At 45.1% G+C, this 16,249-nt stretch overlaps 1 protein-coding gene across 3 annotated transcripts in view; it reads right to left on the reverse strand.

The window, feature by feature from the left end:
- ASTN2 (astrotactin 2) overlaps positions 1-16,249 on the reverse strand; it is a 1,029,079-nt gene that overhangs the window by 165,594 nt on the left and 847,236 nt on the right. For all 3 annotated transcript variants that reach the window (XM_055579471.1, XM_055579470.1, XM_055579469.1), the window contains 2 exons: positions 4,602-4,735; positions 2,918-3,066 (listed from right to left, as the gene is read on the reverse strand). In XM_055579471.1, the coding sequence (XP_055435446.1) occupies positions 2,918-3,066; positions 4,602-4,735 (283 nt within the window). The remainder of the gene's footprint in view (positions 1-2,917; positions 3,067-4,601; positions 4,736-16,249) is intronic.

Consider the following 16,249-nt stretch of genomic DNA (forward strand, 5'->3'; position numbering starts at 1 on the left):
ACCCTACTCCACTATAAAATAACATAGAAAAATTAAAGATTAAAGTCATAAAAAGTGTGTACTCTGGCATAATATAATCAAATTAAAACTCGAGGAGAAAGGTATCTAAAAAGTCTCCAAATATTTGGAAATTGAGTACCATGCATCTAAAGAGCCCAAGGGTCAAAAAAGAAAACTAAAGGGAAATTAGAATGTCTTACAAGAAAAATCTCAAATCAACAACTTCAGCTACCAAGTTAAAATTAACAACAACAACAAAAATAGGAACAAACAAAATCTAAAATAAGCAAAAGGAAAAAAACAAAAACACAACAAAGATCAGAGTAGAAATCAATGAAATGAAAAATAATAGTGAAAATGGGTGAAATTAAAGCTGATTCTTTAAGAACATAGGGATTCCCAGGTGGCTCAGTGGTAAAGAATCAGCCTGATAATGCAGGAGACGTAGGAGACACAGGCTTGATTCCTGCGTTGGGAAGATCCCCTGGAGTAGGAAATGGCAACCCACTCCCGTATTCTTCCCTGAAAAATCCCATGGAGAGATGAAAGAAATTACCAATATCAAGAATAAGAGATTGACATCACTATAAATTCCATAAATATTAAAAATAATAACAGAATATCACTAACAAGTTTTTTTTCCCAGTAAATTTTATAATTTACATGACATGGATAAATCCTTTAAAACACACAAGGTACCAAAATCAGTTAAGAAGAAATACATAGCCTGAGTAGCCCTATATCTATCAGAGAATTAAATTAGTAATTTAAACCAAGAAAAGTTCCAAGCTCAGATTATTTCACTTGTGAATTCTACCAAACAATTTTTAAAACTATATTACTCAAACTCTGATTCTATCCAAACTCTTTGAGAAAATGAAAAAGAAGAAAATATCTTGCAATTTTTTTTGAGAGCCCAGAGTTATGCTGACACAGATACAAGCATTATATATATATAATGACACATATAACACGGATACAAGCATTACAAGAAAACTACTCAGTAAAACCCCTCACAAACAAGAATATAAAAATCTAAATAAAATTTTAACACAACAAATACAACAATATATAAAAAAGATAGTGCATCATGACCATGTGGGATTTATTCCAGGAATGCAAGGCAAGGCTTTTTTTTTTTTTCAATCGTTTGAAGATGTATCAATGTACCATATTAACAAACTAAGAAACATAAACTATGACACACATAACTCAATATTCATTTTCTAATTAAAGCAAAGCAGCAAACTAGCATTCAGCTTTTTACCATCAAATATAATAAATAAAGACACAAGCATTGTGTTGGGAGCAAGACAGACCAGTTGTGAGACTTTGGGAAGGTCACAGACCTCTCTGGTATTCATGACTTGATCTATCAAAATAGACTTGGTAATTGTTCAGCGACTACTATCAGCAAAATAGTCACCTAAGAATTTTTAACACTCGCCTCTCTCCCCCTACCCCCAATACCCCCATCATCCTTCTAACCACCTCCACCGAAAAATGCTTTGAACCCATCCATCCTAATCACAGCACTGTGGGGACAATTTGAACCGAAATATTAATTTGAATAACTATATATGCACAGAAACAGACTCACAAGAACTAAGGTTTCTAGGTAAATAGAGATTGTAGCTCCCAGGTGAAGCACAAAAGTAACAAAAAAATGCTTTGAGGAGGGTCAGAAAGATAGATTCATGTTACTCCTATAACCTCTTCCCCAGGCCTGAGCAGCCCTGTGCAGAGAAAGAACCATCCCTATGGAAACAAAGTGAAGTCGCTCAGTCATGTCCAACTCTTTGCGACTTTCCCTATGGAAGGAAAGAGAAAAAACTGAGGCCCACTCCACCTGCACTCCAGAGTCAGCTCTCATGGCTGCAGGAGGCTCCCAGCAGATGTCTGTGTGGATCCAGGCCTCTGGCTCAACCCAGCAACTGCTGGCTCTAGGGCCCCTGCAGCTTCTATAGCACCAGGCTTCCTGTGGGCTCCCCTGAACCCAGGCCCCCATGCCACCTTGGCACCTGCCAGCTCCAAAGGCCCCCAGGTGATCTATCCTTGAATCCAGGGTTCCATCTGGGCCCAGCATGAGGTCAGCTAGCACCAACTCCAGATTTCGACCCACCCCAGAACCAGGCTGGCTCCCATGGCCCCAGGCCCCTGACACTCACCAGCGCCAGGCCTGCTCTCGTGGCCCAGCCTCAAGTCCAGTTCCCACAGACCCAGGCTCCCCGCCTGCCCTCAGCCAGACCAGCTCTGCAGATCCACCTTCAGGATGAAGCGGCCTCTTGTACACTCTTTAAGAATACTCAAAGCACTTGGGCCTAGAGGAGGAAATGGCAACCCACGCCAGTCTTCTTGCCTCGAGAATCCCATGGACAGAAGGGTCACAAAGAGTCGGAGACAACTGAGCGACTGGCCACAAAGCACTCAAGAACCACTTTTCCCATCTTCTTCTGCAGGTCTGGATGATTTCCATATCCTCTTCCCCAACACGAAAGACAACTGTCTCAGTACATCACAGTGGAGACGGGAATCCCTTGAACGTCTTTATCTCAGTCCCAGAGATAACATATTTACAGATCAAGGTCTTCAAAAAAGGTAACCTGTAGACCCTTCCAAGTAGAAAAGGTCAAATCCTTGTTTGAATTAACTAACACCTTGGTATATGACTTTGAGGATCCAACTTAGAGACTCAGAATTTTCTTTCCAAGTACAAATTGCTACCTTCCCCTGCTGAAAATCACACACCAAAAGCACACAGGTGTGGGCATGAGGTCACAGACACCAAACAATGACACTTCCCGATGCCTTCTCAGTTCAGAAAACACCAAGCGTGCAGAGATATTTAGATAATCCCAGTTGCCCTCCTCTGTCACACCATCTCAACAAAAGAGGAAGCCTTGGGCTTTCTACTTACCCGTGTAGAGGTCTGTATCTGTGTACTCGTCCACTTTCTTGTGCTGCAGAATATAGTCAGAAACCTTGGTCCCAATAGCTGGCTGAACGTCCACCCACTCCAAGGAGACCACGGTGCTGGAGGGCTCTACTGTTGGGGAGAGCCGCAGCCTGGGGGGATGACAGGGAAGGTGGGGTTTTTTTTGCCAGCCAGTATTGTCTGGGCCCCAAGGAAGTGTGCATGTGTCCAGATTAAAAGTGTGGGTTTCAGTCTGGTTTCAAACTCGGATTCAATCCACCAGTAACCCTTTGCATATACTTAAGCAACTAATCTCACCTCTTTCAGCCTCTGTCTCCTTGTTTATAATGGGGATAAGAAGAGCTACCCTTCAGGATCCATGTGGAATCCAGTAAATTAATCCAAGCACACAGTACGTGCTCACAGAAAATCAATTAGCTTGCTATTTGTTTAAACTATTTCTCCATGATGCTTCATTGTCAATTAAATTGGCAGTGCCTTCAAACACAGTATCTTCCAGCCTCCCTGACATTCTCTTCAGTCCCCCAGTATATCAGTCAATGTTTCACTATCCTTAAATCAATAACCCCTCACAGAGGGCAGGAATCCTTTTATAAAGGAAGAAATAACAGAATGCTGGAAGGTAAGAACGGGGAGGGTCCTTTGAGAGAAGGAAGTGCAATCCCTTCATTTCATAGAGGTAAAAGCAAGGTCCAGAAAAGAGAATGCTCTGCATAAAGTCACACAGCAAGCTGGGGACGGAAACACGACAGTGACTTTCCATGTCCCCCAGCCCAGATTCCTTCTCTCTTTCCACCATAGCCGCCAACTCTTCAATGACTGTCTCACAAGGGATCCTCAATATTGGTTCCTGCCTGGATTCCTCTGCTCCCCACTCCACCCTCCTTCTTAACCTTACTCCTCTAATCATGATGACCTTTCTCTACTTCCTCAAATGGTGAATTTCCTGGGTCAGGGCTTTCCCAGGTGCTCTGTCTTTTTCCTGAACCATGTCTGTTGCCATTGGCTGCCTGACAAGCCTGACTCTAATTCAGGTCTTCTCAGAGAGGCTTCCAGGCTATCTTCCTCTCCTCCAACTACAGCCTCCCCATTTTGTTCTCTCCATTAGCACATCTTTTCTTTTTCTCCCATGTTTTCATTATTTAAACGTTTAAATGGTACGCTGCTTCTGTTTTTGCTTTGCCATCTGTCCCCTTCCCTAAACGGTCAGCCCCCTAAGTGCATACACTGGGCCTGTCTTGCTCATTAGTGAATTCTCCAGTGTCTGACACATAGCAGGTGTTTAAAACTTATTTGTTGAATGAATGAATAACAGAAAGCTCCTTAGAAAAGGTCCTACCCTTTCTTTATCTCAGTAGCCCTGGTGGTCAACACGGGACCTGACGAAGCAGTAGTTGGCATCCAGTAAACTTTTGCCGAATGGATGGGTTAAAAGAAGTAACGATGGATGGCTTGGTGCTATTAACATAGCACATGCTGCAGTGTAAGCGTCTACCCCTGAGCCACGATTTTGTTCTGTCAAAGCTCCATGCTTTTGCATAGGAGGAAGCAGGCCCTGAGAGACTTCAGGCCTCTGGTGAAGCACACTGGGAGGAGAAGCAAGCCATGGCCTGGGCTGGCAGGACAGGCGTATGAGCTCGTGGAAAGGGGGGCCATACATACGTACACCGGCTGTGGGAGGGGGCTGCAGTTGGGGAGCCCACTGGCATCGAAGGCGCTGAGGTCACACCTGCACCAGTCATCAATCACATCCCCTTTCCCCGAGCACCAGTAAGAGCTCATCAGTGCACTCCTGAAGGCCTGGAACAAAGGAGAACAAAAGAGAGGATGATGACAACGGTGGAGAATAGAGAGTCAGTCCCAGAAGCCATGCCAGTAGTGGCCCGAGCTTCAGAACTGTCCTCCTGGGTGCAGGGCACCATCTCCTGCCTAAGGCCCTAGCATTCTAGCACCAGGTTCTTCTGTGTTGAGTCATTCCCTACCCAGTAGCAGAGTGATCACTGAGGCAGAACGGTAATAGCATCCCATGAGATCCTCCCCTGGGCCTGACACTCCACCTATGTTGACTTATTTCACCTTCACTAGCCCACACAATAGCTATAATAAAAAATAACTCTTATTATCTCCCACTCTAGCAACTGGAAAACTGAGACACACAGAAGGTAAGTCATTTGTCTGAGGTTCTGGTAACTGATGGGAGCTCGTAAATGATGGAGCTGGGCTCTGATCCAAGGCAGTCTGGCTCCAAACCCTGCCCTCTTTAATACCTCAGCACACTGCTGGTTGTAGGAGTCTGACCACCTCACCATGCTGCTTGTAAACCTTCAGAGACTCCTCAGAGCCCTCAGGACAAACTCTAAATCCCTTGCTCTAGCTCCTGACCACCTCCATGGTCTCATCTCTCACCACGCCTGATTTTCCTTTGCATGCTACCATCCACACTCATGCAACCATTACCATGGCCATCAACGCTGAATTTCTGTCTAGGAAAAGTGTTTTCTAAATTAGGAGATAGCAAAGCATTTCTGCAAAGGACCAAACAGTAAATATTTCTGGCTTTATGGCCAGTCTCTGCCACAATTACTTAACTCTGCCTTTGCAGCATGAAAGCAACATAAGACGATAGTTTAAATGAATGGACATGTTTGAGTTCCAGTAAAACTTTATTTACAAAGACAGCTGACAGGCTTGATTCATTCTGAAGGTCACTTGTTTGCTGACCCTTGTTCTAAGTGGTGATCAGTGTTCTATTTAATTACAGTGTGCTTCGTTGTCTCTTGCTCTTTTTAAAAAAACACACCCTGTCCTCTCTACTGGAATACTCTCAACCCCACCACCATCTTGGAAACCAATTTGCTCTTTTGTTCTCAAATAGACCCTTCTTTTCTATGGGAACCTTACCTTGACTTTAAGCCTGGAAGCAGGTTTCTCTTCCAGACACCACAGCATGCTGCGTCACAGCTAACCAACACATTCATTTGCCCGTCTCACCCTACAGACTCTGATCTCACCAAGAATACAGGCCATGCCTTATCCACATGAGTCTTCTCATGAGACTGAGAACACTTATTTGGTCAAGATTTATTAAATAAATTAATGGACACTGAAAAACTGATCATAACGCTTAGGCTCAGATGTGCTTTCTGCTTTGCGTGTGCACTCAGGCACTCAGTCGTGTCTGACTCTTTGTGACCTCATGGCCTGTGGCCTGCCAGGCTGCTCTGTCCATGGGATTTCCTAGGCGAGAATACTGGAGTGGGTTGCCATTTCCTTCTCCAGGGGATCTTCCTGACCCGGGGATAGAACCCACATCTCCTGCACTGGCAGGTGGACTCTTGACCACTGAGCCGCCTGGGAAGCTCCACGCTTTCTACTTTAATAACTCCGTCTGTACTGCCATTTCATGGCACTGGGGATTCAGAATGTCTGACAGCTCTTCTTCAAACTTGGGAATTCCAGAGAGTGCTCATCTTTTATTCTTTGCCAGGTAACAGGTTCCACATGCTTTCTTCCTTTCTCTTTTCTTTAATGATTTTTTACTTTCTGTGTACTTTTTAAAGCTTCCCAACACCTACTACTAAAGACACTTGATTACCCAGGTGACACTTTTTCCATCTTGCATTGGTCAAAAGACTCAAGCACAGCACATTTGTGTAAAGTGGGTGTGCCTCCTTAGCAAAGAACACAGACCTAGAAGGAGAAGACGTGCAACAGGAACACTATCGTGTGAGCCTCCAACACATTCCTCTCAAGGCCTCTGATGAGAAGGCTTCGATTATTCCTGCCATATGTCCTTTCTCATATTCTCTCCCAAGGGATGAAGAAATGATCTAATGTCTCCCGAATTAAGAATAGCGACCCAAAGAAATAAAAAAGAACTATAATACAAGCTAACGTCCATGGGGTTGCAAAGAGTCGGACACGACCAAAGTGACTTAGCATGCACACACAGTGTTCAGGAAGCACCTAGCTACACAGTGTAAGATACTTTTAGGGAATTAAAGTGGAATTTTCACAATAGTCCTGAGAAACAGATTCTATGATCTTCATTTACAGGTGAGGACTAGGAATCAGAGCAGTGAAGTAATATTCCCAAGATCACACAGCAAGCGGATGATGAAAAGAGAATCCCAACCCAGACCTCTGTGACTCAGAATTATAGGTCTTTTCTACTTAACCACTTGGGACAATGGGGTTGGTTCCAAGTAGGATTGCCAGACTCAGTAAATAAAAACACAGGATGCCAACTTAAACTAAAAATTCCCAATAAACAACTTTTAAAGTATAAATATATCCCATTCATTGTTTGTATATAATTTATGTGGGTCAGAGTCTGGCACACAATAATAGCATTGTTCTTACTAAGATTGGATATTACTACATTACCTAAAGTTGGCTTCCCTGGTGGCTCAGACTGTAAAGAATCTGCCTGCCAATGCAGGAGACCCAGGTTCCATCCTTGGGTTAGAACAATCCCTTGGAGAAGGAAATGGCAACCCACTCCAGTATTCTTGCCTGAAGAATTCCATGGACAGAGGAGCCTGGCAGGCTACAGTCCACAGGGTCACAAAGAGTCTGACACGACTGAATGACTAACGCTTGACTACAAGTCAACTGATGTTAGGAATAAACGTCTGTTCTCCTTCAGCACCAGAGCGGGGCGCTCTCATGAGGGCAGAAACCAGGTGGGCTGGCAGGAGGTCACTCTGACTGTCAGACTTTCTCCTCCCTCCATTCGCAGTTTCCCCCTTACTTGAATTAACATGTAAAACTGCTCATGGCTTATGATTCTGTAACATCTCCAGCTAGAGCTAAGGGCTTAATTATCATAATGGGGAAATCCAGAGGCATGGGTGAAAGTGACACAGATGGTAAGAGCCTGCCCTGGACTCCAGCAAAGGGAGGAGAGAGAACATCCTGTTTTGCGTATGTGTTTTGTTTTGGTGTGTGTGCGTGCGTGTGCGTGTGCGTTGCGTGTGTGTGTGTGTGTGTGTGTGTGTGTGTGTATGGTTTTTGTAATCAATAGTCACTGGGGCTTGTGAAAAACAAAACAGGAAATCTCTCTGGACTTTGTGAGTTTTACCATCCAAGCAGCTCTTGGGAAGAAACCCTGCCTGTGGATCTCCACATCCACTGGCTCTTTCCCAAACCCTGGGGAACAGAATGGGGACTGCAGCGACAGCCAGGCAAACCGTGGACAGAGCTCAAACGCACGCTGATAAAAGGCCTGCTTCAGACAGGGAGCCCTTGCAAGGCAGCAGGAGCCAACATGCGTCAGCTCAGGTCCACACTTCCTTATGTCTCCAGTGCTTGCAACACTTCATCCCAAATCCAAATAGATCCCGAGGGAGAAGCAGCATAGAATGTTCCAGCTTCCAGGGACTCTGTAAATCATCTAATTGAATCCGTTTTGCAGATGCACATACAGCGGCCCAGAAAGGCTAGCTGGCTCATTCATGGCGATAGAGCAACTTTGCGGTGAAATGACTCTGTTCCTCCATTTAATCCTCAAAATTTCCCTTTGAGATAGGTGTCCTATCCCCATTCACAGATACGTGGAGGAGTAGGGATTTGAACTGAAGTCCATCTGAATTCTGGCAACCTTGACTACCTCTGGTCACACAGGAACAATAAATGCCAAGATTTCATCCAAAACATCCTTTTCAGCTGCTCGGCTTGTACCACGTGCTTCTGTGGTGTTCGTGTGTGTGCATGTGTGTGTGTCTGCGTGTGTTCTCAGAGGAAAATAAAACTTTACACTGGAGGCATTGTTGACTCTTAGCATTTGAGTAAATGAAGGGACTTAAGAAACAAATCCTGTCCTTAATACAGGGCTAAGGGTTACATTTGCATGGCCATTTGTTTTCATGACAATGAAGGTTTGCTCACTGCTAGCGACTGTTTCCAACTTCTGGCTAATTAGCTAGCAAACCAAGCCCGGCAGGATGAGAAAACAGCCACAAAAATGTTAAGCAATCAAAATAAACAGGGATTTATTCCTGACCCTGTTGTTACTTCTCTAGTTGAACTCAGCATAAGTTATTTCTCCCATTAAGCCTCAATTTCTCCATCTGTAGAATGAGGACACAGAAGCTTTATTTTGAAAGGTTTAATTCCCTGAACTTCCTCCTCCGTACCATGTGCCATCTAGATGCTAAGAAAGGTGATGAACAAGACGCAGTCACTCACTTCAAAGGACTTGACTTACCTGTGATCAGTCGTGTCTGATTCTTTGCGACCCCATGGACTGTAGCCCACCAGGCTCCTCTGTCCATGGAATTCTCCAGGCAAGAACACTGGAGTGGATTGCCATTTCCTCCTCCAGGGGATCTTCCCGACCCAGGGATTGAACCCACATCTCTTTTGTCTCCTGCACTGGCAGGCAGATTCATTACTACTGGGCCACCTGGGAAGCCCTCCTGGGAACTACAAAGGACTCACAGTCTAATGATGAAGACATACACAATTACAATTAATATGGTTCAACTGTTATGAAGTAACTCACGCCAGAGGTTTATGGAAATGCAAAGGAAGAGGACTTTCCAGCTCTAAAAATTCTGACAATGTCTTAGAAATCTTAAACTTCAAGATGACACCCCGTATTTAAGATAGATGCTTGGGATCATCTATATATAATGGAAAGTCACTAAGCCAATGAATTAAATTCCGTATTCTATACTTACAGTGGCTATGTTTTCCATTGACAGTTATACTCAGGGGCTGACACCAAGTCTGCTACTTTTGACACTGAGATGGTTCTAGTTTGTGTAACCACAAAGATACCCTGATCTTCTCACTCAAGTCTTGATGAATATGTTATATTCAGTATTAATAAGCGTGGTCTTGAGGCTGTTCAAGCCATATTGGTTAAGGAGATGAAAGGCCTTCTAGAGACAAAGGAATAGACTACCTTTTTACCCCCAGGTTCCCTATTCATGCCTGATACAGTATCTAGCAGGTAACATAAGTCAGTCAATATTTGTTAAATTGAATTAAAAGTTCACATGGAATTCTGAATGACATGAACCAAGTTTATAAATGGTATCATACTACTACTACTACTACTACTACTAAGTTGCTTCAGTCGTGTCCGACTCTGTGAGACCCCATAGATGGCAGCCCACCAGGCTCCGCCATCCCTGGGATTCTCCAGGCAAGAACACTGGAGCGGGTTGCCATTTCCTTCTCCAATGCATGAAAGGGAAAAGTGAAAGTGAAGTCACTCAGTCATGTCCAACTCTTAGCAACTCCATGGACTGCAGCTCACCAGGCTCCTCCGTCCATGGGATTTTCCAGGCAAGAGTACTGGAGTGGGGTGCCATTGCCTTCTCTGATATCATAAAGCCAGGTAAACATGTATGTGTGATGCTCTCCTTCCCCTAAGATTACTTGTATCTCACACGGATTTGGTACCTCCAAGCCAGAAACTGGGGGGTTACTCTGGGCTCCTCCCTCTACCTCATATGTCTCAAACCAACTTCTCTCACCTGACCCCACAGCTGTCTTACTGGTATGGGTGAGTAATGCCTCTTCTCTAGGCAACTGTCATAAACTCAACTAGCCTTCCAGCTCCGACCTTTCCCAGCACATCCTCTCCCAGCTTTCTAAAACATCACTGCTACTCCACCCACCTTACTTGCTGCTGCTGCTGCTAAGTCGCTTCAGTCGTGTCCGACTCTGTGCAGCCCCATAGATGGCAGCCCACCAGGCTCCGCCATCCCTGGGATTCTCCAGGCAAGAACACTGGAGTGGGTTGCCATTTCCTTCTCCAATGCATGAAAGGGAAAAGTGAAAGTGATGTCACTCAGTTGTGTCCAACTCTTTGCGACCCCAAGGACTGCAGCCTACCAGGCTCCTCCGTCCATAGCATTTTCCAGGCAAGAGTACTGGAGTGGGTGGCCAGTGCCTTCTCCACACCTTGCTTGGACCCCTTCAAAAGCTCCACCACATTCTGGTCGAGGCCTCTACTTCTTAATCTTTCAAAGTCCTCTGCTGTTCAGCCTGTGGCTCTTCTCCCATCTCCTCCTCACCATTGCTGCTCTAGGCGCCAGCATACAGGATCTTACAGGAGTGCACTGCTTCATACCAAGCCTTTCCTCATACTCTCCCTTTGATCTAAAATGCCCTTTCCCCACTTATGTTTCCTTGCTAAAATCCAGGGAATGTTTTGTTCACCAGGATCCTATCACACTTGGGAGATTCTGTCTCTCCTCTCATTCAATTTTTGCACATTTCACATTCTCTTGAAATTTGCTTATTTATGTGCACTTCTTGCTTATCAGGCTGGGAACTCTTCCAAGCCAAGGTAATATATTTGATTCATCTCTCTCTCTCCCCAGCTGCAAGCAAAGGAGTCAACATATCATAGGGTCCCAAAAACATGTGTTAAATTCCATAGATATAGGTAATAGGATGCTTGGCCAAAGAATGAATGTGTATACTTGCTGTTTTCCTTTTTCCAGCAAAAGAGATGACAGCAATGCAACTGGTCGCCTTGAAAACATTAAGTTTCTCTGGAGTCACTGAAAAGAGGGTTGGGGGGTGTTGCTGGTAGAATGCCTTTTGGAGACATTTGGGATTACGGCTTGGAGGAGAGTAGGTGGATACCTGTTTGCCCTGGAAGTACTCAGATCTAAAATAAGATGCTAATAGGGCCCAGGAGAGAGATGGGAGGAAAGGGGGTGGTTGGCATTCTAGTTTTGTAGGGAGATTAGTACCTGAGCCCATGCTGACCATGTTTAATTGGTCAGGAGGAGCTAGGATGGATGGGCATGGAAGGGTTGAGGAAGGCATCAGAGCAGGACTTGTGCCGAGACAGAAATAGTATTTTAGAGCCTGGCCTGGACCTCTTAGATAGGATCTACCTGAGCCGCCTGCCATACAGCCATCTGCACACCCCCTAGAATGTCTACAGAAAATGTCCATCACTCATTGTCCTGGTAGCTACAGGACTTGGAAACCAGAGGCTGGAGACCAGAGGCTAGAGCCCCCATTCTTTGTGGAAAAAAATAAGTGATGTTGGTATGTCCTGACAGTGAGGAGATTAACTGGTCATCTTGTTACTAATCAATGGGTGCATACTTAAACAGATATGTGAGAACATGTATGGGAAGAGAAGTGGTTAACGTTAGTTGATTTTAATCTCTTATTCCCAAACAGAGTAGGAAGGCAGTTGTGATGACTTTAAAACATGACCCTAAACATCTTTGACATGTTCCTCCACACAAGGCGGGATCCGGGTTCTCTCCCCTTGAGTCTATGCTCTACATCTGCTTACCAAACTACTGCTGCTTCAATTTCTGGGCTCAGGTTTTCAGAAGCTGGCAGCTTCCATGTCATGTCTTTTGGAATGTTCACTCTTAGAGTCCAACTGCCATGCTGTGAGGAAGCCCAGACAACATGGAGAGGCCACGAGTAGGTACTGTACCAAGAGACCCAGCTGAGGTCCCAGCCAGTAGCCAGGGTCACCTGCCACATGGGTGAGCCACAGAGACCCTGTGACTGCAGCCACAAGAGGGAACCACGTCAGAAGTGCCCAGCAAGGACTTCCCTGGTGGGTACAGTGGGTGAGAATCCGCCTGCTGATACAGGGGACGCAGGTTCGAGCCCTGGTCCAGGAGGATTGCCCATACTGTGGAGCAACTAAAGCCTGTGAGCCACAACTACCGAGCTCGCATGCCTAGAGCCTGTGCTCCACAGCAAGAGCAGCCACTGCAATGAGAGGCCCGTGCACCGCGATGAAGGCGAGCCCCCACTCGCCGCAGCTAGAGAAAGGACGTGTGCAGCCAGGAAGACCTAGCACAACCAAAAAATAATTAAAAAAAAACAACTGACCTGCTCAGCCCAGTCACCCCCAGAACCATTAGACACAATAAAATGATCATCATTTTAAGCTGCCAATTTTGGGGATTGCACAGGAACACATAACTGAACAGAGGTAATTCACGTTTGAATAATCCTGAAAGGTTACTGAGAAGAGTCAGAACTAGGGAGCAGCTGAGCAAAGGGAAGTAGAAACAAACTACGTACTGATCCCAGGAGCTAGAGAGAGCTCTGAAGGGCAGACACACATACTCACTGCACAGATCCCTGGCATTCCAGACCTGAAAGAGTCCTGAGAGGTGAGACTGGCCTTCACAACTGCGCAGACGAGGTGGCCCCAAAGGAAAAGTGACTTGTCCAAGTTTACACCACACACATCTGTCAGAAAACAAACTAAGGTCTTCATATCAACTAACATTCACTATACAAGGCTGCCAACCTTTGGAACTGGGTTCAAGCCACCAAGTTCTTAGGCTGTTAGATAGGAAACAAATATAATAGCAACATTTACTGAGAGTGTGGTGAGCACTTTAATGTACATCATCTGATTCAATCCTGTCCACAGCCTTATGAAGCAGGTTCTACTGTTACTGTCGCCGTTTTGTAGATGAGGAAACTGAGGTTGGAAGCGTGAAACAGCCTATTCAAAGTCATCCAGCTAAAAAGGGTAGAACAAGGATTTGAACTCAGGTCCTTTGATCCTATCATCATGAACAGTATTCTTACTCACTGGAGGATATTAGTAACACCACTTAACACTTATTGCATGCTTGTGTGTGTTCAGTCACTCAGTCATTCATGTCTGACTCTTTGCTTACTACAAGCCAAGCACTGTTCTAAATGCTTTACATGTATTATTTCTCACAATAACCCTAAGTACTTTAGATGTATTAACTCATTTAATTCTCCCAACAACCTGAGAGGTAGGCATGATTACCATGTTCTGTGTTACACTTATGCCCAAGATCCCGGGGCTAGGAAGTGGTGTGGTCAGGATTTGAAGCCAGGAAGTCTAGCTCTAGAGCCGGTGCTCTGAAATGCAAAGCCTCCAAACACATAATCTAATGGAGACAATCCATTTTTTTTAAATGCTAAGTTCTTGATTCCATTTAACATATACTGAAATTTTTCACTGAACCTATGGGAATGGGCTGATGAAAATGCAATATATAACCATCACCTACGTTTGAGTCACATGTCAGCAATCTTATATAGTTCAATGTAACAGAAGCCAGAGGAGTGACTAGTCTCACAGGAAGGGGCCATAGAGCATGAGTGCGTCAGACAGGAGAATCCCAGGGAGCTCTAGCATTTTCTGCCTAACTTGCTGTGTGACCTCAGTAAGTCAATTACCCTTTCTGGGCCTTATCGTCACCTGTATTTGCTTCAACTTGGACATACATCCCAGAACATGGCTGCTTCTAATCATTATGTGATTTGTCTTCTGGATAAAGCTGTTCACAATTCTGTCACCCCCTTTAACACTTCCCATTCTAGACAAACTACCTGGGACCCCTTAAAGGTTCATGCCAGTAGGCAAAACTAAGGAGGCAGCAAAAGGGTCAGCGGTCGGCAGGGGTGAGGGGGGAGGGAAGAGGGAATGGGGGAGTACAGTAGATTTTGGGGCAGTTACCCTATTCCGTAGGATACTATTACAGTGGATTCATGTCATTGTGTATTTGTCAGGACTCACAGAACGCACACCAAGAGTGGGTCTTCATGTAAACTGTGGGCTTCGGGTGTTAATGATGTGTCAGTGCCAGCTCACGACTGTAACACGCGCACTACTGTAGTGCGGTATGACAGTGGTGGGGAGGACTGCGTGTGGGAAAAACAGGGAGCATACAGGGACTCCCTGCACTTTACACCGAGGGCTTTCCTGGGAATGCATATCTGCTCTAAAATATAAAGCCTACCGCAAAACTCCAGCAGTGAGCATCCTCTCTGTAGAAGACAGCCCAGATGCTGAGCATGCCACTGACGGTCTTCAAGGAAGGGCAGGAGCAGGATAAAGAAGACAGACACCTATTACGCTCTTCTTCACTCTAGGTCTGGTGCTAGGGCTCTGTTAGCTTCTGTAAGACTCCTAGCAACCTGTGGATACGGCAGCTCTTCCTGTTCCCAGTCATCCTTACAGATGAGCACGTGTAGGGTCAGAGAAATCATCCCAGCCCAAGTCCCCCAGACCGAATGCAGCAGAGCAGAGGCTCCCAGACTTTGTCCCTGGACCTCCCTTACCCCACCCCTCCGTTTCAGCCTCTGAGTCAGAGCCCCCCACTCACAAGACCACACAGTAAAGGCATACTAATGGGCAAGGACCCATTTCCTGTATGAGAACCTGTGCAGCTCGAGCTATGGCTCTATAAATCACAGGAACAACACCTAATTTCCCCTGTCAGGATAAACTACGCTTTCCAAGCCACTCTCGCCTGAAGGATGAGAGCCCAACAGAAGTGCTTGTTAATTTGGGCGACACGGGGAAGACATTGAGAGGTGGCCAGACCCCTTCTTGCCACACTTACCTCTGCTACATGAAAAACTATTAAAGAAATAAATACACAACCCACTGAGATGCTGCTGCATGGGGCTCTGTCAGCTGTCTGTTTCCCAAGATGTACAGAGAAGAGATGATAGGATTATATGATCCTCAGGCAGAGAGCTATTTTTCTTGTCAATTCACTCTATATTTTAGCTCTCATCCATCTCAGGTAGAAGATGAAGTGTAGGGTTTTAAAGCATTAAAAGTAACAGGGAGCATTGTTGAGCAATACCACATGCCAGACACAGTGCTCAGTGTTTGGTGTGAGGAGTCCTTTTCATCTGCACAGTGATGCCATGACTTGGGTACTTCCATCACTCCCTTTAAACAGAGCAGTGGCCACAGGACTGGAAAAGGTCAGTTTTCATTCCAATCCCAAAGAAAGGCAATGCCAAAGAATGCTCAAACTACTGCACAATTGCACTCATCTCACACGCTAGTAAAGTAATGCTTAAAATTCTCCAAGCCAGGCTTCAGCAATATGTGAACCGTGAACTTCCTGATGTTCAAGCTGGTTTTAGAAAAGGCAGAGGAACCAGAGATCAAATTGCCAACATCCTCTGCATCATGGAAAAAGCAAGCGAGTTCCAGAAAAACATATATTTCTGCTTTATTGACTATGCCAAAGCCTTTGACTGTGAGGATCACAATAAACTGTGGAAAATTCTGAAAGAGATGGGAATATCAGACCACCTGACCTGCCTCTTGATAAATATGTTTGCAGGTCAGGAAGCAACAGTTAGAACTGGACATGGAACAACAGACTGGTTCCAAATAGGAAAAGGAGTTCGTCAAGGCTGTATATTGTCACCCTGTTTATTTAACTTATATGCAGAGTATATCATGAGAAACGCTGGACTGGAAGAAACACAAGCTGGAATCAAGATTGCCGGGAGAAATATCAATAACCTCAGATATGCAGATGACACCACCCTTATGGCAGAAAGTGAAGA

This window comes from Bubalus kerabau, chromosome 4, assembly GCF_029407905.1.
Source record: "Bubalus kerabau isolate K-KA32 ecotype Philippines breed swamp buffalo chromosome 4, PCC_UOA_SB_1v2, whole genome shotgun sequence".
In the NCBI taxonomy this organism is placed as follows: domain Eukaryota; kingdom Metazoa; phylum Chordata; class Mammalia; order Artiodactyla; family Bovidae; genus Bubalus; species Bubalus kerabau.